The sequence below is a fragment of the Psammomys obesus genome, unplaced genomic scaffold, assembly GCF_907164565.1.
Source record: "Psammomys obesus unplaced genomic scaffold, mPsaObe1.curated_primary_1811, whole genome shotgun sequence".
In the NCBI taxonomy this organism is placed as follows: domain Eukaryota; kingdom Metazoa; phylum Chordata; class Mammalia; order Rodentia; family Muridae; genus Psammomys; species Psammomys obesus.
This window is the reverse complement of record NW_026596152.1, coordinates 10,446,649-10,473,702: the sequence shown is the minus strand read 5'-3', so window position 1 is coordinate 10,473,702 and position 27,054 is coordinate 10,446,649. Positions and strand designations below refer to the sequence as shown.

General features: G+C 49.7%; 1 protein-coding gene across 7 annotated transcripts; it reads right to left on the bottom strand.

Moving 5' to 3' along the window:
• Positions 1-242: 242 nt before the first annotated feature.
• On the bottom strand, positions 243-25,840 carry Znf496 (zinc finger protein 496). 7 transcript variants are annotated; one of them, XM_055594141.1, is made up of 10 exons: positions 25,783-25,840; positions 25,382-25,580; positions 23,562-23,667; positions 22,912-23,251; positions 22,372-22,549; positions 18,806-18,882; positions 12,837-12,969; positions 12,197-12,304; positions 11,321-11,434; positions 243-3,509 (listed from the first exon to the last, which is right to left on the bottom strand). In XM_055594141.1, exons 4-10 carry the CDS (start codon positions 23,212-23,214, stop codon positions 2,749-2,751), a joined length of 1,674 nt encoding a protein of 557 aa, XP_055450116.1. In that variant the 5' UTR covers positions 23,215-23,251; positions 23,562-23,667; positions 25,382-25,580; positions 25,783-25,840; the 3' UTR covers positions 243-2,748. The 7 variants fall into 7 exon arrangements, with proteins under 7 accessions (XP_055450116.1, XP_055450109.1, XP_055450114.1 ...); XM_055594134.1 differs by having other exon boundaries at positions 22,825-23,251; positions 25,783-25,839; XM_055594139.1 differs by having other exon boundaries at positions 243-3,506; positions 22,825-23,251; positions 25,783-25,839.
• Between the last annotated feature and the right edge of the window lie 1,214 nt (positions 25,841-27,054).

The following is a 27,054-nucleotide window of genomic DNA, read 5'->3' as shown; positions in this document are numbered from 1 at the left end:
TAGAACCTCTGCTGTGATTTGGAACAGTCATTTCCCCCATCCTAGAAACAGTTACTCCTCTTCTCCTTTGCACTCCAAAGAGCTGTTTACTTGAAGTCACTCACCATCCATGGCTTCAAATGCTATTTTGTAGTACTGGGAACTAAGGTCAGGGCCTCGCACATCAGGCAACTGTTTGTTTTCTTTTACCACTAAGCTATTAAAAAACTCAACCATTCAAAAACTTTGTTGTTGAATTCATATATTTTTCTTAGACCGAGTAATACATTCATGGTAAAAGTCATTATTCTTTTTTTAAAGATTATTTATATAACTGAGAGCACTTATAAATGTACACCTGCACACCAGAAGAGGACATCAGATCCCAGTATGCATGGATGAGCCACCATGTGGTTGTTCAGCATTGAACTCAGGACCTCTGGGAGAGCAGACTGCTCATAATTGCTGAGCCAAATCTCTAGGACCCCCGAAACTTGTGTAGGTGATTGCCCCCAGATCATGAGTTGCTGGGCTCACAAACCTGTGTTCCCATAACCAGCTTCATCCTGTGTTGAGTGGAGTCTAACAGGAATCTCAGTTCAATGAATCTTTATAATGCACTTGTGCCAGCTATGGGATGCCAAGGAATCAAGCGCATGGAAGGAGGCTTCTCAGATGTAGGGTCCCAACCTGCAGCCTTCTGCAGGCTACATGAGAAGACAAGTGAATTGGCTGTTCTCAGCTGAGGCTTCAGACAAGCAGCAGGCCCGAAGGGAGATGAAGACCAATCTGGTCCAGTAAAGTCAGGTGCTTAGTGGAGGTTTGCCACCGCTCCTCACGACAGTTAACCGTTTCCTCCTGAGAGGAAGAAACCTGGGATTTGCGTCACACAGGGCTCCTAGTGCAGGCAGAAGTGACCCCCCAGTGGACTTCGGGCAGCGGTGAGGGCTCCCTGGCAGCATTTGGTGTGCGGTTGGGATACCCCCTTTCCTAACCCCTGTACTTCTGTGTATTAGCTGATTGTCAAGCGCACAAGTTAATAGCACCACACTCCCCCTTTAGGTATCTGTGAAGCCTCAGGCAAGAGCGCAGGGGTAGACAGGGGACAGAAACACTTGCCTCTGGGTGCAAGTCTTCCCTCCCTTGACCACAGAGACCCAACGTCTCCCTTTCCAGACACAAGAAGAGAAGAAAGCCATTTAGAAACTAAGAGCTTCAACAGTTTATTTCTTGTCCAAGGTGTGACCAAATGTTTTTTTATTGCATTTACTATTTCTGGGCAATGCACTGAGCAAAAAAGGAAACTGTCATAGAGTCTTATACTCTTTCATAGGGTCTGGAATAGAGGCTTCTTGATTTGAAATCAGGACAGAGAGCACCAGAGGCCTTGAATTCATTTTCCCAGACCTCCTGACTGCTGAGAGCTGGCACAGCCTACAGAACCAGCCTGGCTGCAGTTCTCAGGTCCAGTCAGTCACCTGGCCAACACCAGTGTGCCAGGACAGTAAGACCATGTTTTTGATTGCTTGAGGTTTCCTACCAACAACCACTCCTAGAATCTCAGGCTCTGAATTAAAGGCCATGGATGAAGACTCTTCCTTGCAGATGACAGCAGCAATGAAGAAAGCAGAACTAGGATTGAACCCAACATTCAAAGGAATGGCAAGCAAGCCGCCTCAAGTTTGCATTGGTTCATCTGAGGCAGGAAAAGCAACAGCACCACGGAATTATCTGGAGTTGTGGCTATGTCCACTCAAACCCCAGTATTGAAGTCCTTACTCCTAGGACCTCGGGATATGACTGTATTTGGAAATGGACACTCCAGATGAAGGCGGGGTTCTGCTGCAGCAGACCTGGTGAGCCCCAACCTAAAGACTGGGATCCTTGTACAAAAGGTTAAGTTTGGAGACTGACACAGTGGAGATGAAGATGGAGATCTTCGTATAAGCCCAGGGGTACAGTCAAGTGTTGGTGACCATCAGACCCCAGGACAATTCCCTCTTCTAGCCTCAGAAAGAACCAACCCCGCTGACACCAGACTTGGCCTGCAGTTTCCATAACTGTGACAATGCCACGTGCTGTTAGACGAGCCTGTGCTTAGAACTAGTTACAACTGTGCTAGGAAACTAAACAAACGAGTCACTACCCATGAAGGACAAGACTTCACAGAAGCTTCTGTCCCAGGGTTTGGCTCAACCAGCAGCAGAGCCCCGAGGGCTAAGCTCTCAACTCCTAGATAGAACGGGGGTGGGGTGGGGGTGGATCTGAGTGAGTAGTGACAGGCAGTTAGTTTCTATCACACGTTTACGAAGGATCTTTGGAGCACAAAGAAGACAAGTTGGGATAGATGCATAAACTTTAAAAATGTTTTAAAATGACCTCCTGATCCCTATCTGGTCAGTGGCCTGGCCATCTGTGGGTCTCTGGGATGCTCCCCTGGACACAGTGACCTCAGGCTGACTTCTGAGGACAGGCCAGGGTCAGTGCTTTTGGCCGGCTCCCTACTGTACACACGCCAACCTTAGAAGACATTGGGACAGGGACAGTCCAGTGTCTCTAAGGGCTGGAGGTCTCTAAGAGGCAGATCTTGAGGCTGGAGTGGCCTCGCCTCCCTGGGTTTTGGCACAGTAGAAGGAATGTTCAGGGGGCTACTTTTTATCTGGGGAGGAAGAGACATGGCACCAGAAGTTGGACACTACCTGAGAGCAAAGGGCAGGTGGTGAGGGCTCTGTGCTGGGGCAGGGGCTAGCTTGCGCGACCACACCCTGCTCAGTATGAGTTCAGGGCCTGCTTGGAGCGACGCTTCATGTGCAGGCGCTCATGGCGGAGGAGGTCATAGTTCTGGCGGAAAGTTTTTACACAGTACCGACACTGCAGGGGACGGGCCTCACTCTTCAGGTGACAGTGTCTGCGGTGTCTCACCAGATAGTCGTGTCGCTGGAACCTCTTCTCACAGTCCCCGCACTGGAAGCCCAGCTTGGCCTTGCTTTTCTCCAGCAGGGCACGGGCACCAGTGCCCTCGGTCTCCAATGTATCCTCCTCACTCTTCCTCATGGGTTGCTGTCGGGCTGGCTGCAAGTGGATCCGTCGGTGGGAGAGCAGGTGTGAGTTGAGGCGGAAGCTCTTTCCGCAGACAGTGCACCTGTAGGGCTTCTGGGCCTCGTGGGTCTCCAGGTGCTCATCCAGGTCCTCGCTGTCGCTGAATAACTCCCCACACACTGAGCATTTGTGTGGCTTTTGCTCTCTGCGGCTGCGCAGGTGCCGGATGAAGTTGACCCTCCAGCGGAAGACCTTCCCACAGTTTGGACACACATAAGACTTCCTCGGTGAGGTTCGAGCCTCAGCCCCAGCCCCAGCCCCAGCGCTGTTCCGGAAGGTCGGGAGACTGGGGGGGTTTTCTGTAGGGCTCCTCAGCTCCTCTGTGCAATACGGGCTGTGCTGGGAGTCCTCATCCCCAGAGCTGGACAGCACTATCTCGATGGTCACCTCCTGGTCCAGGCTGTTCTTGAGGGGTGGTGGGTCACCTCCTGCTGCAGGGAACCAGTATGGTCAGTGGAATTGTCCAGAGCACTTCCCGCCCCAGCCCTCAGAAACCCTGCACAGAAGCCCCTAACTGGGGGTCCAGACATCCTGGCACTGTAGCGTCCTTCTGACTCCTGAGGGTCTGGCTGCCCAGCAACGGCTGCTGGTGTTGTAGCAACCGGATCGTTCTTTCTGGCTTTCTTGCTATTTTTCCCTAATCTTTTACTTCCAAAGCACTTCTTCCTGAGCTACCGGGACCTAAAATTCGAAGAACTGGCACCTGCCTGTGAAAAAATGTTAACACGGCATTTATATTTACTTAACTGGGCGCTGTGCAAAGGACCCCAGGGGGTCAGAGGTTATGTCAGAGTTAAGGTGAGCATAGCCCCCTTTGATCCTGGACTCTAACAAGTGTATTTCTCGTGACACAGCCTCTACAATCACAGGAACATATCCCAGGAAGAAGGAGGGAGCGGGACTTGACCCTCACTGTTCCCCAACCTAAACCTGCTTAATGGAGATAGAAGCTGGGCTTCAAAGCTCATTTCTCCTCTTGGTTTTCCACCTGAGAGGTCTCATTCTAGCCAGGTGGCTTTTCTGGTCGTGTGTGTGTGTGTGTGTGGGGGGGGGGGGGGGGGTCATATATATATATGGCCAAAACGACCATGAATGCTCTATCTTCCAGGTTGCTGGTGGGGCAACTCGAGAGGTGAAACACTTTCTAGACCCTCACTGGAGGGTACCTGTTGAGCCTGTTAATGACAACTTTCTTCTATTAATTACTACTAGGTTTCAGTTGGGGGGAAAAGTGCTACAGTAGACTACAAAGGTCTCTTCTTTATTCATTGGGAGATGAAATCATGTCTGTCCCAACTGAATGGACTGTGCCCCAAAACTCAAACATTCAACTGCTGAAGTAATCTCCAAGATAGCAAAATGCCACTGAATTTGGAGATAAGTTTTGCAAAAGGCAGGTTGACTTATATGTAGAACCTAGAACTGGGAAAGGAAGGCTAGAGATGGCTTAGGAGTTAAGAGTGCTTGCTGCTGCTCCAGAGGATCTGAGTTTGGTTTCAAGCACCAAGATCAGGTGGCTCACAACCTGGAACTCCAGAGCCAGGCACTCTGATGACCTCTTCTGACCTCCACATGCATGTATATATACACATGTGCACACAAATAAAAAACAAAAATCTACAGGCCAGCCTGGTCTACAAAGCAAGTCCAGGACAGCCAGGGCTACGCAGAGAAACCCTGTCTCAAAAAACCAAAGTTTAAGAATTGGCAGGGTTACAGAGTTAGTTCAAGGCTAGCCTGGCTAACTCAGTAGAAGAACTTGCCTAACACACACAAGACTCTACCTTCAATATTCAATACCTCAAGCAGAAAGGAAACTACTTGTAAGGAAGTGACCAGCAGGATGAGCAAGAGGGTAAGAGGAAGAAATGTGTGCAAAGCACATATAGGAGAAGATAAGGAAACCCTAGTTTTAAATATGAAAAGACAGAGGAAAGCTAAAATGAGGCTAATAGGTAGCCCCCAAACAGCCTGTGTTTCTCTTAAGAGGAAACCTGATGCAGAGACTATGTAGTTTGTAGTGAAAAGGTAGCTGGAGGATGAAGGGAAGGCCTGAAAGGAAGCCTACCCTAACAAGACCTTGATCCTGCACTAGTGGCCTCAGAACCTAAAGAACCTTTTTTTTTTTTTTGGGGGGGGGGGGGGGGGGGGGACAGGGTTTTTCTGTCTAATAGATTCCTGGTTGTCCTGGCCTGACTTGTAGACCAGGCTGGCCTCTAACTCACAGAGATCCGTTTGCCTGGGATTAAAGATGTGCACCACCATACCTGGCTGAGATAAACTTTTCTGTTATTAAACACTGGCTGCTCTTCCAGAAGACCTAGGTGCAAATCCCAGCACCCATGAGGCAGCTCACAAAAGTCTCACTTCCAGGGGAGCTGACACTCTCTTCTGGCCTCACTGGCACATCCACACACATTAAAGATAGAAAAGCTCCATCTGTGGTGAGCTGTAACAAGCCTCAGCCTCACAGCTTTTGATACCATAAAGGATGGATATGGTTGTAAGAAGCATGAGGAAATGTGAAAGCTGCTTTGGAACTGGGAAATGGATAGACTGGAAGAATGTTTAAGGTGCATGTTTGTAGAGGGATTTTAAACCAGCAACGTGACTACTCTGGCTGGAATACAGACATGGCCTTAGTACACATCTTTAAGCTGGAACAATGAAGGTAAAATTAGTTTGTAGAAGGAAGCACCCTTGTTTAAAAGTGATTTCTATTTGAGAGGCAAAGTGACAAATCAGAGAAAGATTTGATAGAAAGAGAAAATATCCAGTTCTCATGAGAAAAAAAGAGGTTACTTAAGAGCAGCGCGCACACACACACACACACACACACACACACACACACACGAGAAAAAAGACGTTACCTAAGAGAGCAGCACACACACACACCGAGAGAGAGAGAGAGAGAGAGAGAGAGAGAGAGAAAGAGAGAATGGAGGAATGGAGGAGACATTTTTATCAGGACAGTTTTACAAAGAATTTGTAGAGAGAACAATCTGGACACAGGTGAAGACAGAAGAGCCAGAGAATGACAAGGAGCCAGAAGATTGTAACAGATTGCTAGAGTTAGTGTGAGGCCAAACAGAAGAAGCTGTGAGAAGCCAGTTTGAAACAGTCAGCTTGGAGAGGAGTTTGAGCCGGAGCAGCAGAAATGAACCAGCCAGCCAGAGTTCAGAAAGAGCTAGAAAGGGTGAGCTGCTCAAGCCATACTCAAACCACAGGAGGACGGATACTTCAAAAGAAAAGGGTGCTTTCTAGAGAGAACTCAAAATGTGGCTCAGTAAACACTGGGTAGAGAGTGCCTGGGCCTCCCAGAACCCTGCCAATCCCCTCAGCAGCCAGAACAGAGATGCAGCTATTTGGGAGAGACCCGTGTAGGAGGAGCTCCTTGGCTGGTGCCCACACCCTCTGGACTGTATGGGATGGAGGCCAACAAGGTTCTTTGAAGATTTTACACTAAAAGGAGCAAAGAGGATACAACAAAGGAAGCCTGCAGCTCTGGCTTTCTACCATACAGGCTTTGCTGTTAAACATATGGTTTACTCTATGAGAAGAGTTAAGAATGGCCCTAAGGTTCCTTAGGGACCAACAATAGTAGCACTGCCATCAAGGACTCACAGAGCATACCCTGGGGACTGGGGACAATTCTGCTCAGTGTCAGCCTGCCTTGGCCTTGGGCCAGCACCAAGCCAAAGGTCTTCTTCAGCTCAGAATCTAGCAGAACTTGCCCCATTAGGTTTCATGTGTTTGGGAGTTTTCTTTCTTTTCTATTTTGGAAGGAGAGCATCTGTCTTACCCTTGTCCTTATACACAGCTTATCTGCTTTATATCTGGAAAGGAGTCTATGTTAGGGTGAGACCTAAAGTCTCAATCACACCTGCTTTAGATGAGTTTGGACAGAAGTTGGTGCTGTAATAGATCTGTGTGGCCTCACTGCGCTATCTAAGCTAGGCTTCAACTCCTGGGCTCAAATGACCTCTCAACAATGGGGACTACCATTGCACCAGAAATAGGTAAATGTATTTTGCATGTGAGAAGGACATGAACTTGGCAGGATGCCAGGGAGAGAAGCATTATCAACGACATCATCCCAAAAAACCCACGCTAAACCCTAATTCCCAAGATGTGGGAATGTGACTGTATTTGAAGACGGGGCCTTTTGAGAGATAGTGCAGCTAAAATGAGACTGTACCGGTGGGTCTGGAACGAATATAAGAGGAAAAGAGACGTCTATGCAGGAGAGGGCAGGTGACAGGTCCAGGCGTGTGGCCTCAGGTACAAACTAAGCAAAGCTGAAAGGGCGGTCCACATTCCTGGCTAGTCTTGGCTATTTTAAAACAAACCTAAACCAAAATGAACACAAACCTTCTGATAGTGCTGAAATTTAGAACTAGGCAAGACTTCTCCTGCATGAGCCACTCCTGTGGGATGCTTGCTGACCAAGGCGGCACATGCATGGTGACCTGCCCGAAGTTGGCTGAAATCCTCAAAAACACAGCCCGCCTCTCCCCATACCAAGACGGGAAGAATGGGTTGCAGCTGTGCTGGCCTGCACACCAACACAGTGTGAGAGGTTCCTTGAAGGGAAAATGGACGAGGCAATGCTGTGGGACGTGAACGGACTTCCAGACTGCCCAGTTCCACAAGCTACGGCCAAAACAGAGACGTAAGCGGGGTGTTCGAACTACATGTGTAACGTGTGTCTCTCCATGTGTAGTACTTGTGATATGCAGCGCTTGTGAATGGTGTTTAAAGTGGTAGAGTGTGGTGGCATTGGGGTGCATTATGTGTGGTGTGTGGGTAAAAAATCAGAACAGTTATTCCTAAGCCAAATATGGCTTCTCTTTTATTGCACAATCAGGTAACTAGCTTGCTGACAGGCCCTCTTCCGAGCCTTCCACACAGCTCAACTCCCATAGAAGCCCACAACAAGGAGGGCTAGTCCTTTCCTGGGTACCTAGGCTATTCTTTTTAAGAGTGAATCTATCTTTTATTTACACCATACTTGTACGCATTTTTGCTTCCTACAACTCTGGCCTGACTTTCTACCTACCTGGGCATGGTCTGTGGGCTGTGCATGTGGTACCTGTGTGCCGGTGTGCTGCATCTGTGCTGGGGACAGTCAGCAGAGTAAGGGAGGGCGAAGAGTTTTCAGTCTAAGTGCTTCGGCATGTAAAATGTTTACACATTCAAGCATGACTCTACGAAGCAGCTGTAACAAAAGGCTGCCCGAGATTAAAAAAAAAAAAAAAAAAAAAAAGACTCCAGCTGTATGTGGGACAGAGCCTGTGGCTAAGAGCTCCTATGAGGGAACATGAAAAGCTGAGGCTGGAAAGGAGCTATAGTGAAATAAAATGAAGACAATCCTGTCTTTGTTTTTCATCTTAGCCTCTTGATAAACCGCCTTTTCAGGTCCTCAATCCACTCAATCCAGATTAGAATGAGATTTTCTCAAGTAAGTCATAAAAACCAAACAAAAGAATATATTTGCACTTTAAACATGGTTAAGAGTACTTATTACTCTTTCAAAGGACCAGAATTTGACTCCTAGCACCCACATGGTGGTTCACAGCCATTTGTAACTCCAGTCCCAGGGAATCCAACACCCTCTTGCCTCTGTGGGTCCCAGGCACAAAACATCTGTAAATGTAGGATAACAATTTAAAAAGCAAAAGGCATCTATATACACAAGACATAAGCAATGCTTGTTTGCTGTCCCTGTTATTTTTTCCAGGGTGAGGCTTGAGGCGGTGCTTCAGTGACTGAGCACTTGCCAAGCATGCCTGATATCCTATGCTCAGTCCTTAGCAAGCCAAGGAAGGAAAGGGGGCGAGGCATGCAAATAGGCAAGAGCAGTGGCTTTAGAGCTGGAGCTAAGGACCTTCCTATTCTGTGAGGCTGGCTGGGCTGACTGATTCTGGGGCTCTTACATACTAAGCACAGGTTCCCACTGAGACACATCTCCAGGCCCTGACAGAGTCTCAGTTCCCACAAATCCACAGGAAAAGTAAACCTTAACTTTTAGGGGTGTATGGCTTGACAGAATACTTGTCTAGCAAACAAAAGCCCTGGGCTCAATCCATAGCACAGTTAAAAAAACAAACAAACAAACCTAAATAAAAAAATAAGCAAGCTGAACACGGCAGCAGCGCATCTTTAATCCCAGCACTGGAGAAGCAGAGGCAGGCAGATGGAGGCCAGCCTGGTCTACATAACATGTTCCAGACCAGCCAGGGATGCACAGAGCAACCCTGTCTCAGCAACAAGAGTAAAACAAACAAAACCAAACAAACAAACTGCAGAAAACAGTGTCTGGTGATGTGCAGTAAAGAAATGAGTCTGGGTCCCACCAGCCCACATACTTCTACTCACAGCCTCTGAGCACTGGACTGCAGGCCAGTGACCTCAGCGCAAATGAACATCATGATCTGAAAGGAGCACCGCTGTTCATACAAATAATGGATTCCCCTATCTCAAGAGCAGCTTTGTAGAAGCTGGCTGGGCTGGGTCTCTAGCCATGTGATGATGGCCTCTGCCACCCTGAGACCAACAGGAAGAAAGCTGTTACCTGTTAGCCCTGACCGTGGATCAGAGCCGTTAGCCAAGAAAAGCCTTTAAAAAAGTGAAATGTAAGGACTGGCAAGATGGTCTGAGTTCAGATGCAAGAATCCAGGCCTGTGACTCCCAGCTCACAACTGCCTGTGAGCTCTAGGTGATCTCGCACACAATTCTGGCCTCTGAAGATACTGGGGACTGATGTACATATTCACAGACATACACATGTTTCATATCATTTAGAATACTGTGTTATTAGCAATAGAAAATAGACTAAGATCAGCTGGTGCCAGGACATTAGGGCACTGCTCTGGCAGGCTGGCTGGGAACCATGTGGTAGCATTTGAATTTTGGGCTGGAGAAGGCATTGAGTGTTCAGAGCTTAGTGAGTTGCTATGGGCACTAAGATAAATCTGAGAGCAGTACAGGCAATAAAGAACAGTTCTGTAAAGTTTCAGTGGGATATAAAAACTCTCAGGGCCATTTGTATATGATTTTGTATTGTGACTCGGTGGTTCTGGTCTGTGGAGAGGAATCAGACATGATGAAGAAGAAACAGGAACTACTAAAGCAAAATCCTCTGCTTTGTTGGGAGTATTGATACTGGTCAACGGGAGCTGAGAAGTTAGCGGTAATTAAGGAGAGACCAGCACCACCGAGCTGAAATCTCCTGGGCAGCATCTTCTCAGAGTCAGCACGAAGAAGCTCTCAGTGCAGAGGGAGCCACAGCTGTACCCTGTACAGGCGACTGAACTTGATAATACGTAGGAGTTTCCCAGGTGCTGGTTTTGAAGGCATGAAGGGATCACGGAGAAGTTAGGCGTGGTACCATGTGGCAAGGTCAGAGTCCATGAGGAGAGCTCAGAAGAGGCTATTGGTGAAGGTATAGCCCGTTTATAGCCAAGACCCCAGCGTTTTGAAGATGCTCTAATGATAGATACACATGATAGAGAGCTCAGCACAAACGGCTGTATGCCCTGCACTGTATGAGATGGACATACCAATCCTGCCTTCAAAAGCGCACAATCAAGAGAGAATGTGTGTGTGAGTCTAGGCAGCTGTGGAAGCCACTGTGACACTGTGCTCAGAGACCTGTTTAGCAGAGCCTGCGTGTGATATTCAGAAGAACATCCGGTCCCCAAGGATGTTAAAGACAGGACACTAGTCAGCTTCTGGTGGTGGTTACTTTCCCTAGGACTCAAGACTCCATACTGAGCCCGGCATGGTAGCACATGCATGTAATCCCGGAACTCTGGGAGGCAGAGGCAGGAGCATCTCTGGGAGTTTGAGGCCAGCCTGGTCTACAAAGTGAGTCTAGGACAGCCAAGTGTACATAGAAAAACCCTGCCCCCCCCCCCAAACCAAATAAATAAACAAACGACTCCACATTGGGAGTGCAGCAGCGATCATCTTGGGATTCTGGCCGTCTATGGTCACTACATATAGAACAGGGTTACACAGTGTTGCAGGAGTGCTGGACAATCTACCCAGGAGAGGCAATGAGCAGCCACTGTGGGGTGGACAGCAGGACAAAGGCAGAACAAAAGGCTGGTGACCCCACAGCAGCAGCCAGCAGGGACCTCGGCAGTTCAGTCCCTAATGTCCTTGTCAACAGGCACGTGCCCATCACCCGATCTCCCCTGCGTCACTGCCCACCACAACCTCACACCAGGCTCCTCACCTGGACAAGGACTCTGACTGGGCGCCACCTGCTGGCAGGACTGCGGCTCTGGCACCTGCAGCTCCTCCCGTTTCTTTTTTTCTTCTCCTTGGAATGTCTGGAGGCTGGGAAGGTCTTTCCAGAGAAAATGGAGAAAGGGATTTGTCATATACAGGTTATCACTGCTCAGAAACAACTAAGGAAGAGGCAGGCTAAGACCCGAAGTCACTGTGCTCCCTCCTGAGGCCAGGCATGAAGGAGACAGTCTGCAAATGGGCAGACACCAGGAACCTCAGTTCTGAAGCTGGGCAGAATGCAGGTTCTAGTTCTGCTACAGACAACAGCCTTGATCTTAAAGCCACCTTCCGTGGAAGGCCCTGTAGAGACATTTAGGCCACAGACCTTCCACAAATAGTCTGTGTGAGCTTACAGGGCAGAGATAGGAGGGAATGAAGGTCCCAGGTCATTGTTGATTCTGTCCAAGGCTACTTCCCTTCGAAACACAGGTACACGCCCACATGTTATAGGTACACAGACATGGTGCAAATGAATCTTAGCTCATCTCTCTCCATGAAATTCTCCCAGCACCTATGTGGATGGGTGGGGAGCAGACAGGCACAGTGCCTAAAGGGATTGTGTTCTGTGCCCATTCCTCAGCCACAAGCATCTGACCACTTTTCTGGTCAGGTGCAAACAAACATAAGGCTACTATGGACAATAGTCCCTGGCTGAGGAACACAATCTCAATCGACAGCAAAATCCAGACTCCTCACTCCCCTACAAGAATCCAGAGGGTGAGGCAAGACACGGTCGCCAGGACAGAGTGGGAGCTGTGGGGGTGCTCTGGCTGTAATGATCTCTACCATGCTGCCACCCTACACCTGTGATGTCACTCACCTAAGCAGGAGGCCTGGGGTGCTTCTTTTCCCTGGAGGTCTGTCAGCTCCATAACCCGTAGCCCGGTCTCCTCTTCAGGTGAGAGGTTTGGCTGAAGTGCAGAGTCGTCTGTTCACAAAGAGGTAGGACAGCTTAAACAGAGACCTGCTGTTGCTGCAGGCAACTAGGGCAGGCCCAAGGAGGCGACCCCTGTCCAGCCCAAGAAGAGATGAAGAGAGATGGCCAACGGGCTGTGGCAGGTACCACTGAGGCTACAGAGGAGAACAAGTCCTGGGCAAACTGGGCAAAACATTAAAGGCAGCATACTACAGAGCAGGCCAGGGCTTAGGACTATCTCTCGGAGGCCCACTGGGTATATATGAAAGGGCCGGTCCAGCAAGAATGATAGGAAGCTGATGGCAACACTGAATGATGTCATATTTGGTTTCTGGGGCAGAAAGCTATGAGCTTGATCTATATGTGTTAGGAGAGCCAGGTTACCCACAAGCCACCTGTGAGTCCTGCCAAGACAGCTTCCTGTCAAGGTAAGATGGCAAACAGATCAGCCACAGCACCGTAACCCCAGGGGTAGTCTCTCCCAGTCAGAGCAAGGCCCCACCCGCCTCCCATACAGTTGGCTGCATGGGGATCTAGGTCTTACTTGGAGGAATGGAGACCCCATAGTCTTCTCCAATGATGAATTCTCCATAGAAACCAGTCTGTGCTGGGTCTAGAAGGGACCAGTCCTCTTCTGAGAAGCATAAGATCATGTCCTTAAATGGGGACACTCGATTCTGAAAGTACAGAGCAGGGCTGTGTCAGCAGGGGAGGAGCAGAGGCTATGATGGCCTGAACCATAGCCAAGCAGCATGTAATACAAGGCATTTATGCCTAATGACTTCAGAGGCTAGAAATGAGCGAAGGTGCAGCAGAGCGGCTCACTGCTAAGAGCCTGCTTTTCTTTCCTTCATTTTTTCCTTTCTTTTCTTTTTTTTTGGTTTAAAGACTGAGGGTCCTTGCTGGGCAGTGGTGGTGCACACCTTTAACCCTAGCACTTGTGAGGCAGAGGCAGGCAGACCTGTGCGAGTTGAGGCCAGCTGGGTCTACAGAGTGAGCTCCAAGACAGCCAGGGCTGTTACACAGAGAAACCTGTCTCGAAAAACCAAGAAGACCCAGGGTCCTCCCATAGTAGAAGGGGCAAGGGAGCTGAGCCTTCTGGGGTTCCATCCAGTCTCATTACACTTTCAAGATGTGCCTACCTCCTCCAGCCCTCTGGGCTGGCAGAAAGGACAAATGAAACTAAAGCCTCAGCTAAATTTATAGGAACTCTCAACACTGCTTGGTCCAAAGGCTGACCTTCAGTTCTCTGCAATTTCAAATCCACCCCCTTGGGAAACACAGATGTTTAAACATCCTCCTCTGGGGCCCGAGCCTCTTTAGCTGCTGAAAAGGCAAGTCTCAGGTGTTTCTAAGAACTTATTAAGGCTGTTAAAGGAAAACCCCTCTTCGGTAAAACCATCTTTCGTACTGCAGCAAGGAGAGTGGCCTCCTACCTACCCAGGCCGCTGGTTTCATTTACTGGGAACAGATGTCCTGGAGAAGACCTTTCAGAAGGTTGGTGAGGATGCTGTGGCCAAGTCAAAAGAGTGACTCCACTTGCCACTTGACATCACTGGGATGTTTGGCACTGGCTCTGGGCTTCTTTCTGACCAGAGAGAGCTAGTGCTGGCTGGACATAAGCTGGACATGATTTTTTTGTTTGTTTGTTTAATAAAAAAAAAACAAAAATTTAAAAGATTTGTGTGTGTGTGTGTGTAGCCAGGCATGGTGGCACACACCTTTAATCCTAGCACTCCAGAGGCAGAGGCAGAGGCAGGTGAATCCAGTGAGTCAAAGGACAGCCTGGTCTACAAAGCAAGTCTAGGACAGCCAAGGCTACACAGAAAAACTCTGTCTCAAAAACAAAAAAACAAAAACAAAAACAAAACAACTTTTTTGTATATGACTGTTTTGCCTATATGCATGTATCTGCAACCTGTGAGTGCCTGGTGACCTCAGAGATCAAGAGGCCATGAGAACCTGGGAACAGATCGTTGTGAGGGACCATGGGAATGTTGGGAACTGGACCTGGGTCCTCTGCAAGAACAAATGCTCTTAACTTTTGAGCATCTCTCCAACCCCTCGAACTGCTGGTTCTTGCTGGACACCCTTTGCTTACTCTATAGTTACTGTACTAATTTTGTTCTTGATAGTATTTTTGACTGAAATTTTGTTATGTTACATAAAGCTAGTTAGTGCCCTTGTGTTTTAGATTGTTACTTAAGTCACTAAAAATAACAATAGGTATGCCTGGATCCCACCCCTCTATCTGCAGGACCCGGAACTGTATTGATCCTGCAACAGCCCCTGGAGTGAGGCCCCCTAAGTTGGGAGCCATGGGCCACCACTGGACGCCAGGGAAGCCTTGCGCAAGCAGTTCCTGCCTGAGGAGAACATGCCCACCCACTTCTCCTGCGTCAGCCTACGTAACGAGCACCCCTACTACAGTCCCCCCGAGACTCTCCCCCAAGTCCCACCACATCTCAGGTCCCCTTGTCCAGCGCTGCTTCTCTGGCACCATCCTGGGAGCCTGATCCCTGAGGCTCTAGACTGCCGAGGCTGGGGGATGCCAAGTCTCTACTACCTAGCATCCCCATCTAGGGATATCATGGAGCTCTGAGTGCTGATGGCCAGCGGTCCCTCCTCCCCACCTTGTTCCTGACAACAAAGACCAGCAACCCAACGATAAGGATGAGGCACCCCCAGGACCTTCCCCTGATAGGATTCTGAGCTCAGCTGGAACCCTCAAGAGGGGCAGCAGCCTGGGGGAGGGAAAGATCACCCCGTTAGTGAATAAAGATTTGTGAGCAATTAAAAAAATAACAAAAGATTTAATTAAAAAATTTTTAAGATTTATTTATTTTGTTATAGGGGTAGTCTGCCCGCATGTACGTCTGTGCCTATAAAGGCCAGAAGAGGGCATCAGATCTCCTGGGACTGGTGTTAAGAGACAGTTCTCAACCCAGGTCCTCTGGAAAAGCAGCCAATACATCTAACCACTGAGCCATCTCTTCAGCCTCTTTTTGTTGTTGTTTGAGACAAGCTCTCACTGTATAGACCAAAATTCACCTCAGCCACCCAAGTACTTGGATTAAAGGTACATGCTAGCACACTGGGTTGTTAACAAGGTTTTTGTGGACAATTATTCTTGTCCCTTTTGTCCAGACAGAGCGGATTGCTTAGTCAGAATCTCACCACCTCCAGCCCATGCAAAATTCTCACAATAACCGTGTGCAGCACTTCCTCCTCCTTTTCCTCCTCCTCAGGACTGTCAGTCAAAGATCAAGAGATGCTGACTCCAACCTCACATCTGCCTGGCCAGCTGGTAGCTCTAGTCAAGCCATGCCAAGTGCTCATCCTTGCAGGCAGCTACTCCCCCAAATTTACCATACTACGGCCTAACAGGCAGGTGCTGAAGTAAAAGTAAAAGCTTTAAGAAAACACCTCAGTGGACTGTCTAAGATCTAACCTGGATCCCGTGGGACCGACCTGTGGCTTACCACACATGTAAAACCAAGTCATATAAACATGCCAAATCTGCAGTGCTTGGGGAGAGGATGGCCACCCAGAGACCCTAAGACACAAGACGGTGCACCTGTACCCTAACCTGACTCCGAAGAAACCAACAGGGGTCACCCAAACCCTTCTTTGATCACGGAAGCAATTCATTTTCCATGGGGGCTCTATTTGGCCAAAATCTTCACAGGGTTTACCAGGAACAGGAGGCTGGCTCTGCACTCCCTTAGGGAAGAGTATTTTTGCAATGATGAAGTGCTGCTCTCATCAACATGGGTCAGCTTTCCCCTCAGCTTGCTGACGGGGTGACCTCTCCACTACACAATTAGAAAAGCAGTGGCTAGGACGACCAAGTCGCCTTGAGGTGCGTACACCAACAGAGTGAAGGAGGCGTGCTGGCTGAGCATCCTGCTGGGTGGGCAACAAAGACCCATGCGGAAAACACTAGGAAACCACCCAGCTCCCCGGACTGAGTCTGTTGGTGGATTTTTAGTTAGTTACTAAATATTTCCATTGTTCAGAAAAAAAATAATGATTACAGGCTGGCCTGATAGTTCTATGCTGCAGCCGGGCAGTGGTGGGGCACAGCTTTACCCCTGGCACTCGGGAGGCAGAGGCAAGCGGATCTGAGTCTTGAGGCCAGCCTGGTCTACTGAGTGAGTTCCAAGACAGCCAGTGCTGTTACAAAGAAGAAACCCTGTCCTAAAAAAACAAACAAACAAACAAATAACAACAACAAAACAAAAAATAACAGTTCTATGTTGCAGTCCTTTGTTAGAATCTCTAAATGCTTTTATCTCTGGCAACGATTTAAATTGGTAGTGCAAATTATAGCCACATTATGCTTGCTCAAAAAAACCCTGAACTACCTGCCTACGCCTTTCCAAAACCAGCCACTTCTAAAAATACAGAGCAGGCCACATGGTGGCTAGATAGTCTCTTCCCACCATCCTCTTGCCCCTACCACGTGTGGGAACTGGGCCAAAGGAGATGTCAACCTCCCTCCTTTAGACTACAACTTTGCAGGAATGAGACCTGAACACAAGATTACTTAAAAACAGAAAAACACAAACAAACAAAAAACAAAAACAAAAAAAACAAAAAAAAAAAAACAACAACCCAGAAATCACCTGGGATGCTTTCTCTGAAAGAGGTCAGTGGAAAATGGGGAGGGGCTGGAGAGATGGTTCAGCAATTAAGAATACTTGTTGCTTTTACATCACCTGGGTTTGAGTCCCAACACCCCACATCGTGGCAAACAATCATTTATAATTTCAGGCACTTACACGGTACACATTCACACATATATAATGAATATTAAAAATGGGGAGGGAATGGTAGAAAAAAATTCTGAGATGTCCTGATTCCCAGGCCAGAGAACAGAGAAGAGAGATCGGGTCATTTGTAATTCCGTTTCAGGCTCGGCCAGAGGAGGAAGAGAAAACCATCTGTCCCATGTAGCTTCCCTCCGCTGAAGTTCCATCAGAGCCCCGGCAGAGCCTGCTCTTGAAAACAACCAGCTAAGAAGCAGGAAGATGTCAGAGCCAGACATGGTGGTACACACCTTCACACCTACTAGGGCTTGGGAGCCTGAGGCAAAAAGACTGCCGTGAGCGCAGGGCTAGCCTGGGGTATAGTGTGAGAATCTGTCTCAGAGAAAAAAAAGGGAATCCAGGGTGGTGGTGGCACATGCCTTTGATCCCAGGACTTGGGAGGCAGAGGCAGGCAGATGTCTGAGTTCAAAGCCAGCCTGGTCTACAGAGTTCCAGGATAGCTAGCCAAGTCTACACAGAGAAACCCTGTCTCAAACAAACAAACCAAACCCTTCTCTTCACAGACCAGGTGCCTTCCCTTCTCCTTTGACAGTTTCTGTTCTGTCCTGATATCTACGACCAGTAAAGCTTTAGTATGAACAATCTGTTTCCTAATCCCCAAATCTCTTGATGCTACAAAGTGAAGGGCAGGGTACAAGCTGGGGCCGTAGACAGAACTCCCAGCCTAAACTAGCCTCAAAAGCCTATGATTATTGGCAGATCGCAGGGCAGCAGACACAATTAACTCTTATAAAATAAAATGAACTTCAGTTCGCATATAAAAGATATATATGAAACAAATAATCAAATGCATAAACTTGGGTCTTATCCCAAGTTCTCATTTTATGTACGCAAATATTTCAACATCACCACAACACCAGTAGCCCTAAGCATCTGAGAGGGGTTGTCAACCCTGCATGTCTCTTGTTCTTTGTTGGTTGGTTTTGTTCTTTTGAGCCTAGGTTTCTCTGTGCAGGCCTGGCTGTCCTGGAACTCGCTCTTAGACCAGACTGGCCTCTAACTCAGAGATCCACCTGCCTCCGCCCCCTGCCTGTGCACCACCACTTGTTAAACAGTCTTCTACCGGTGCACCTGTGGAGGCTGCAGCTCCCCAGCGGGAGGTGACACCGCAGTATCACACTGAGCAGCAGAAAGGGCAATGAGAGCGGAAAAGCTAAGAGGTCTGCTGAGAACCTTGGCCGATGAAGAAATGAGCACTCCACCTGTGAGACCAGGTCCCAGCTGCGCCCACTCCAAATACCAGCCATTCCCCTCAGAACACTGAAGCGAGCGAACTTGGCCAAGAACAGTGACAGGGCACAGCAAGGAAGCCCCATGTGACCTACCCATGGTCATGTGCTGGTACGCCAAGCGCTATGCTTTGTCTCTCAAATGTAGCGCCTCATCAAAACACACCTTGTGAAGTGAGGGGCAGTGGTTTCTGCTTTTCGCCGGGGGAATTTAGAAACGCAGAGAAGTCTCCTCCAGGGGCCCTACATGTGTGTCTGCAGTTTCCTGGAGTGGCCTGGCAAGCAGCACTCTGAGAGACAGGAAACAGCAGGAGCAGTGGGCATCATAAAGCTTAGTTCTGGGCACTTTGGGCTAAGGCTGAGCATCCGGTGGCAAAGAGCAAGCAGGCCAGGGTCCTGAGAAAACTGTAGCGTGGGGCACTCAGAGATGAATGGTTTTGGAAATCACTCACCGGGGGCAGCTGACAAGTGGTCACCGGCTGGGCTTCCCTCACACTCTGCTCCTGAACAACGAAAGCATCTTGTGGAACTGGAAGAGATGAAAAAGATGTCCCAACGGGAGCCGGGCCTGGTCCCCAACACCTCCCAGTCGTCCAGGGGTGGCTCGGAGCTGCAGAACGTTCCAGGAAAGAGCAGAGGGGAGCAACTGGGAGCATTCCTGGTGCTCTGCATGAACCCCACTCTGCCTTAACTTGCAAAATGAGCACTTTGCAAACCATAAGGACCCTGGCAGTCTTTTCAGATAGACAATGGGGGCTATCACAGGGAATGCCTGGGGTTAGGATGGCCCGATCAATTAGCTATTCAATGTCTGTAGCTCCAGGAACCTGTTTCAGCAGCTAAAATATGCCCAAGAGCCAGGTATAGTGTTACATGACTGCAATCCCAGCATTTGGAAGGTGGAGGCAGGAGAAATGGCCAGACTTTATTATGAAACCACCTTTGTCTCAAAAAAAAAAAAACAAAAAAAAAAAAAAACCATAAACACAGGCCAGTGAGATGGTTCAATCAGTAAGGGCGCTTGCTGCTAATGATGACTGGAGTTCAATCCCAGGGACCTGCACGGCAGAAAGAGCCAACTCCAAAAAGCTGTCTTCTGACCATCACACGACGTTTGCACCCTTATGTAGGCACATAACAAATATTTTAACGGCCAAATGAAGGTTAGAACTGTGGTCCTGTTGTTCAGTGAAGGCGAGGACCAATGTGGGACCTTATTTGTTTGTAAGCTTGATACCTGCAGAAGCTCCACAAGACTGTTATCTAAGTTGTAAGAATGCAGAAAAAGAATCCTTGTTCCATTACTGAGAACATGAATTAGCACAGCCATTAGGAAGAACAGCAGATCTTAAAAAAAAAAAAAAAAAGAGCAAAACTACAACCTAACCACCCTATTGTGCATATAAACCCAAAAGAAAGGAAACCTCACTCTCAAGTTCCCTGGGAAGTCAGTCACAATAGCTGTTATGAGATCACAGTGTTTATCAACAGATGAACAGATAAAGAAAACATGGTCTATAAGAGAGAAGAAGAGGTAAGAAAGGGCGGGGAGGACAGGGGATACATGTGAGACAAACTGGGAAGGAGGCTACTGGGGCAGAATACAAGGAGAAATGAAGAGAAGGACGAGGAAGGGTCGACGGGAAAAACTGAAAACTCCACAACACAAGCGAACACTTTATATATGTGTGAGTGTGTGTGTGTGTATATTAAAGGCGTGTGTGCCGCCACATCCAACTGCATATTGTCTCTTAAAAGATTTTTTTTCCCCAACACTTGAGAAGCAAAGGCAGGTGGATCTCTGTGAGTTTGAGTCCACATAACAAGTTCCATGGCAATCAGGAGGACCTGTCCAAAAAAACTAGGGACAGAGACAAAAAGAATATGCAAGCACTTGAGATACTATTCAGCTATAAAAAGGTGAAATCCTATCACCTGTGCAACAGGAATGACCCTGGAAAGCATACCGTAAGAGAAATAAACCAAGCACAGGCTGACTAGCATGGCTCAATCTTGCTCATATATGGAACTTTAAAAACTTAACAGGGTGGAGCTGAGCGACAATCCCGGAATTTGGTAGGCTGAGGAACAATCGTCCAAACTCCAAGGCCAGCTTGAGTTATCCAGGCTAATGAGACCTGATCTCAGTGAACAGAGAGTAATGTGCATTACTTCTAACTATGGTCATCATGTTATATCGTAGATTTCCCAAGCAAAGTTTTCAAGTTCTTTGTGGTATCTGGAGGACAAGTTTTAGCTCTGATGCCTAATGCCTGCCACCTGTCATGGATGGATCGATGTCTCACTCTCCTGAAACAAAGCCTAGCTTTGGGGGAAGAGCTGCACAATTAGAAGCTGTAGGTCCAGTAAATTATGTTTGTTTTCCCAACTGCTGTTAACCAGGAAATTCTGCATTGAGGACAGCCCCAGAAAGCAATCCAAATCGATAGTGGATGTAACTGGGGTTCGAGAAGATTCCTGCTCACAGGTATGCAAAGGCTGCTTGCACAGTACTGTCCATTTGGGGGAGTGGCTCTTTCCTTATATTTCCTGATATGTTTGAACTATGTTCCCTGAAGATTCACATGCTCAAATCCTAACCCAAGGCACCTCAGAATACGTGGAAGGCTCCCTATAAAGGTTCAATTGAGTCAAAGAGAAGTCACAAGCACAGGCCCAACAGAACTGACATCACTAAGGAGAGTTAGCTGGAAGACAGTTATGCACATGGAAGATACATCGAGAAGCAGCTGTCTATCTGCTAAAACAAGGAAGCTCAGAAGGACCCACAGCTGGCGTGTCCTTCAGGTCAGACTGCAGCCTCACAGCTGTGAGAGAAGAAGCTGCTGTCAGTAAGCCACGGAGCATGTGTTAGGTAAGCATGTGTTGAATACAGGTGCAGCCCCACCCAACCAACACACCAGACAGAGGAACTGAAGACTTCTGATTTGTTCAGAAGTCAGTACACATTTGCAGGCAGGAAAATCTCTCTTTCTCTCTCTCACACACACTTTCTTTTTTTTTTTTTTTTTAAACAAAAAAAGAGTATTATTGTCAAGTACAGTCAAGCAGGCCTGTAATTGCAGTACTCAGGAGAAAGAAAAGGAGAAGAAAAAACAGAAAACCCAGAAGGCAGCCTTTGATTGTAGCCCGGGTGAGGTGCTAGAGGCTGACCTGGGGGCTTACACATGCTGAGCAGACGCTCTACCTCCCACTCACAGACAGACCAACGCCAGACTTCGAAACATCTCAAGAATGTGATGGGCATGGCGGCGCTCGCCTTTGATCCCCGCACTCAGAGGCAGAGGCAGGCACATCTCTGAGAGGCCAGCCTGGTCTACAAAGTCCAGAATAGCCAGGGCTACAAAGAAAAATCCTGTCTCCAAAAGCCACAAAAAAAGAAGCGAACAAAAAAAACCCAAAAAACCAAAAAAAAACCTCAGGAGTGCACTTACGTTTCCCGTTAGGAGGAACAGGGGACTTTGGAGAATTATTCCTTGTCCTTGGGCTCAAACCTCAAGGAACCAAGAGATGACCTACACTTATACCCCCCCCCCCCCCCACCCCATCTTTGCAGCTGCTGGATGCTTTGAACAGACACTCAAGCCCTCTGCCACAGGGCACTAGGGCCATCTGCCAGAGGCCACTGTTCCCTCCCAGGGGGTTTTAGATAGTCTTACAGCTGCAGGGTAACTCAGCCGAGAAAATGTGGTTTTGAGAAGACAGAAGACAGTCCATAGGTGCTGGTCCTACAGTGACTATCTCTGTCTCCACTGAGAACACCCTCAAAGAAAGACCTTACACCATCTGCTCACACAGGCCTTCCCTGTGGGAGGACTCAATACCAAGAAAAGACTCAGTGTCCGTTGCTCTGTGGAAGGACCCAGACCATGATCAAAGCTCATAGCTCAGAGGAGACAAGAAAAAATTGCAAATGTAAAAAGGCCATGACCTTAGTCAACATCAGAGCACACTGATGGTCTAGAACCCCTCCCCACCTCACACTACAGCTGCATACCTGGGTCCTCATTAGGCTGGCCTGGCAGTCTGCTTAGGAGCCCTGGGCCCTGCGCTAGGGCCACAGGCTGGGCATCAGGGCTGCTCTGGGACTCTGCCGACATTCCTTCTTGTTCAGGGTCCTGAGGCCCAGGCCCATCGCCATCGTCAATCACCACAGGGTCTTCACAGTGCTTGAGCTGCAATCCCAGAGAGCACAGGTCAGGGCCTGGTGGAGAGGCTGTGACCGAGCCCCGCCTGTGGGCTCTGCACGGGTCTGGGGAGGTCTTCTTCCCTTCTGGTCTTGCCGGCTATGGACTGGACAGGCAACTATCACCTCAACTCAGACTTCAGAGAGAGCAACGTTTGCTTTCTTAGGAAACCAAACACTGTGTCTGGACAGAATCTCTCATCTCGGGGCCAGGAGTCTCACAGGGTCGACAGGGCTCCCCTCTCCCAGATGCCCGGTGCTCACCCACTGCCAGGGTCTCCCTGGCTCCCGTTCCAGAGCCTCTACAGCAGCCACAGCCTGCTCTCCGCTCTCAGGCTCCTGGGCACGCACCCAGCTCTGGATCTCCCACGGCAGGATGGCCAGGAACTGCTCCAGCACCAGTAGCTCCAGGATCTGCTCCTTTGTGTGCCTTTCGAGCCGAAGCCAGCCCCGGCACAGCTCCCAGAGGCGCTGCAGGGCCTCCCGCGGGCCTGCGGCCTCCTGGTACCGGAACCGGCGGAAGAGGCGTCGAGAGGACTCTGGGCTGGGAGGCTCACCCTGAGGGCTGGGGTTCTCTCCAGGAGGACTCCACATTTTCCTGGGCTCCTCGCTTTCCTTTGGAGCCAAGACTCGAGGGCACAGGGCTGTGGGCATGATGGGATTTGATGGGGGTCAGCAGCAGAAGACGACCCTATTTCCAAACAAAAATCACTGGCTTCAATGCTCTGGTTTCCTGTGGTTGTTTCTGAGGGGGTTCTAGGCAGAGCCCATGGGACACCAGCCCTTGGAGGAATCCCTGGGAAATGGAAGCAGTGTTGGTGTGGTTGGTCCTTTCACATGGGAATACAAGCATCACTCCATGTAGAGCAATGAGGTGGCTATGAGGAAGGCAGGCAATCTGGGAGGAAAGTGGTGGCATTTCAACAGGACACTGGCATTTCCAGTATCCAGGGAGCACAACAAGGTCACGGGCAGATACATGTAACCAAGGTTTGTGATACCTTTGGTGAATAGGTCCTCCTGGAGGATATAGACCCAGCAGGCCACAATCTTGAAACTCTGGAGCCAAAGTAACTGTCTTTGTTCCTGACGTCTTCACAAATTGAACTGGGGGGGAGGGGTAAGGAAAGGGTCACCCAAGACCATTGTGGAACAAGGACAGTGGATGGGCCAGAGCCCAACAGAGCGTGTGTCTGCAGGGATAGACACTCCCAGGCAGAAAAGGAACTCAGAGGCAGCTATAGAAGCTTACCAGAAAGAAATAACACTGTTTAAGACACCACTGTGAGGCCACTGTGCAGCTCGGTGATTAAGTTACAGGGTCCTGAGTTAGTGCACCAAAATTGCTCCCCTTTCCCAAATATCAGTGCTATATGATAAGCCTTATACCCAACTGAGTCCAACATAGGAACTCTAATCTTTATCCTCCATTTACAGACCATCTGTTTTGGGGGGCTGGAGGGTCAGCTTAGCGGTTAAGAATGCACACTACTTTTCCCAGCCCCCAACTCCAGCTGTTCACAAAGCCCTGTAATTCCAACTCCAGGGACTCCAACACCCCTTCTGGCCTCCACGGGCACTGTAGTCAAGTGCATACACTCACACAAAGATATCTACACAGGTATACATGCAGTTAAGAAAAAAAAAATCTTATTAAGCATGGTCATGCACTCCTTTAATCCTGGTACTCCGGAGGCAGAGGCAGGTGGAGCTCTGTGAGTTCCAGGTCAGCCTGGTCTACAAAGCGAGTCTAGGACAGCCAAGGCTGCACAGAGAAACCCCATCTTGCAAACAAACAAACAAACAAACAAACAAACAAAAACTACTTGTCTGACATCTGCTCCTATCCCTTGTTCTCTCCAAATCATGTTCAAGGCTGGCTGCCTTCACAGCCGTTCCTGGTCAGGAGGGAGGCAGTCATGGCCAGGCTTTCAGCTCTCTAGGAACTCTGAGAGCCACAGAATACTACTACTACTACTACTACTACTACTACTACTACTACTACTACTACTACTACACACACACACACACACACACACACACACACACATCACACACAGTGGGGCTGGGGCAGCTCTATAGCTCCCGGCTATCATAAACACACACAAACACACTCACACACCCCAGCAACACACAAGCGGCACAGCATAGAGCGGCCAATCCACTTGGACCAGTGTTCTCTGACCCACACATCCCTCTTAGGACTCCGGGAATCCCAGGGAGGGCCACTGGCCCTTCACAACCACACCTGTAAGAGATTCCCGGCAGGGCAGCACCACTTTGCAGGAAGACAAGCGATACCAGAAAAGCTACCAAACAACTGAACAACACCTGGAACCCCAACTTTTTTGTAGTCCTTCGATTTCCGAAGTAAAAGCAAACAGAACACCCGGAGCAAAACTCAAGAGAGCAACAGTCTGAACCGGGACTACTCTCTCAACTTCGGTATTAAGAAACCAATCTGGGCCCCGCCCGTTCTCTTCCCAGCTTCCTCCGCCCACTATCTCCCACCTGCTGGGCCCTGAATGGTTCAGATCTGGCCCCATCATAGGGTACCCAGCGTCCCACCCTCGGCAGTTGGGCTTTGGGACTGCTCTTTGAGAGCCCGGAGGCCAGACAGGCGTGCGCCTCTTTGTCACTCTGGCACCTGGCGCGCAGGAGCCTCGGGAGCGGAAGCTTTATGAATGAACTACCGTTAGTGAGGGGAGGGCTCCCGCAGGGGCGGGGCTTGCCCAAAGCAGTTTCAGAAGGAGCAGGATCCGAGGAAAGGAATGAGGAGGGTGTTTTAGGCTAGGAGAACTATGGGGTTTCTGTCGCTTACACTCTCTCAGATTTGCTGGCTCTTCGCCGCGAAGCCTGGGACAGCAGGGCAGCAGGTCCTCACCTTCCAGCCCGATCTCTCTGCTGTCTCGGCCGAGGCGGCTCCTCTTGCATGAGCCAGACTCGGTCCCTGGCCAGGCCAACCCTGTCTTGGGATCATCTAGGAAGCATCAGCTGGGCTTGGGAGCGAATGGAGACGCCTGAAAGACAATCGTATTGCTTCATCCCTGAGGGCACCGATAAGGACGCAGCGCTGGGAGCAGGGATCTGGGCCGGGGCGCGGGAAACGGAGAAGAGGGAGCAGGACCCAGGCGCAGGGCTGGGGATCAGAGCGCGGGAAGTAGGGAGCAGGATCCGGGTTCAGGCAGCAGGACGTGGGAAACCCAGCCACGGTATACTCACCGCTGCGCAGCGTCCCGGTTGGCGGGCCGCGCAGGCCGGGCCGCCGCGGAAAGGAAAGGCCGGAGCCCTCCGGCTCCCTCCCCTGGGACACTTCCTGCACCGCTCTAGGACCGAGGAGGTCTCCTCATCTCAGTGGTTCGCTTCCCCGCCTCCCGGCCGAGGTGTACGCGGGGGGTGACATCCGACACCCCCGGCCCGCGCGGCCCTCCCGGCCCCGCCCCGCTCCGTGCTCGCCCGGCCTCGGCGCGGGCCCCCGGCTTTAGCTTTGTGGGCCTTCGCGGATGCTTTGGGAAGCGCGCGCGCCCCGGCGGGACCCGGGCGCTGGGGGCCCAGTTCGCGAGGCCACCAGCCTGGAAGGCCGGCCTGGGGCGCCGCTCCTCCCTGCTCCTCTCGTGTGGGCGCAGGGAACGGCTGGTCTGGCGGCGCTGGCGAAATGCCAGAATTGGGAGGAGGAGAGATGAGGTGGTGTAGGGGGATCTCCCTGCGACCACGCTTCCACTCTGTGCCGGTGTGGCCCAACCCCTTCCAGCCAAAATTCCATTTCAAAGCCGGCGCTTCCAGAGCCATCCAGACCAGCACGACTGCAGAAATGCAGACCCGACGACGGTCCACTGTGAACTCCGAAGCCTGGGCCGGCGCCTTCGTGCCTCGGAGAGGATCTGCAGTTTCTCTGTTTAAGGAAGGTTGTAGCGCTCTGTGTCCTCCTGAGCGCTAGGACGGTCCTGGTGAGTACCAAGAGAAGGTTGCCAATCCTGAGAGTGTGAATCAGGGAGCTTGTTGCTGGCTTAGTAAAAGATACACTGCGTGGAGACGGGACAGACTTTTACTTCAGTCACGGAGAGTACGGGGCAACCAAGAGCTAGGGCATCTGGACCGATCCCTGCTGTATCTACCCTGTGCTGAGTAGAGTCGGTATCCTCCTCACGTCTGTCCTGCAGGGCTGGACAAAGGAATCGGACGGTCAGAGGAGAGAGGCAAAGGAAGTTCTGCCTTAGAACTGAGCTACTGTGTTGATTTTCTTCCGATTCTCTTTCAAGGATACTTGGAAGTCAGTTCCCTTAAAGAAGGTGGCTTGACGGAGACACCCCACCACCAGCCGACTGCTTTTGTCTTGTGGGCCTACGTGTTTCCGTTTCTTCTAATAACTAGGGTGATTACTTCCTACTGGTAGGTATCGGGTCGAAAGTCCAGCTTTTGTGACATTAGGAGACATCCAAGTGGTTGAGGGAGCAGTTATTTGTTCCCCAGGTGCGGCAGATCTGAGCCACCGTT

Excerpts from the sequence above, each read along its gene's own strand:
- Znf496 (XM_055594134.1), bottom strand. The coding sequence starts at position 23,214 with ATGCCCACAGCCCTGTGCCCTCGAGTCTTGGCTCCAAAGGAAAGCGAG. Across the intron at positions 18,883-22,371 it reads CCAGCCTAATGAGGACCCAG|TTCCACAAGATGCTTTCGTT; the intron begins GTATGCAGCTGT and ends CATCTCTTCCAG. Across the intron at positions 3,510-11,320 it reads CAGTCAGAGTCCTTGTCCAG|CAGGAGGTGACCCACCACCC; the intron begins GTGAGGAGCCTG and ends GGTTCCCTGCAG.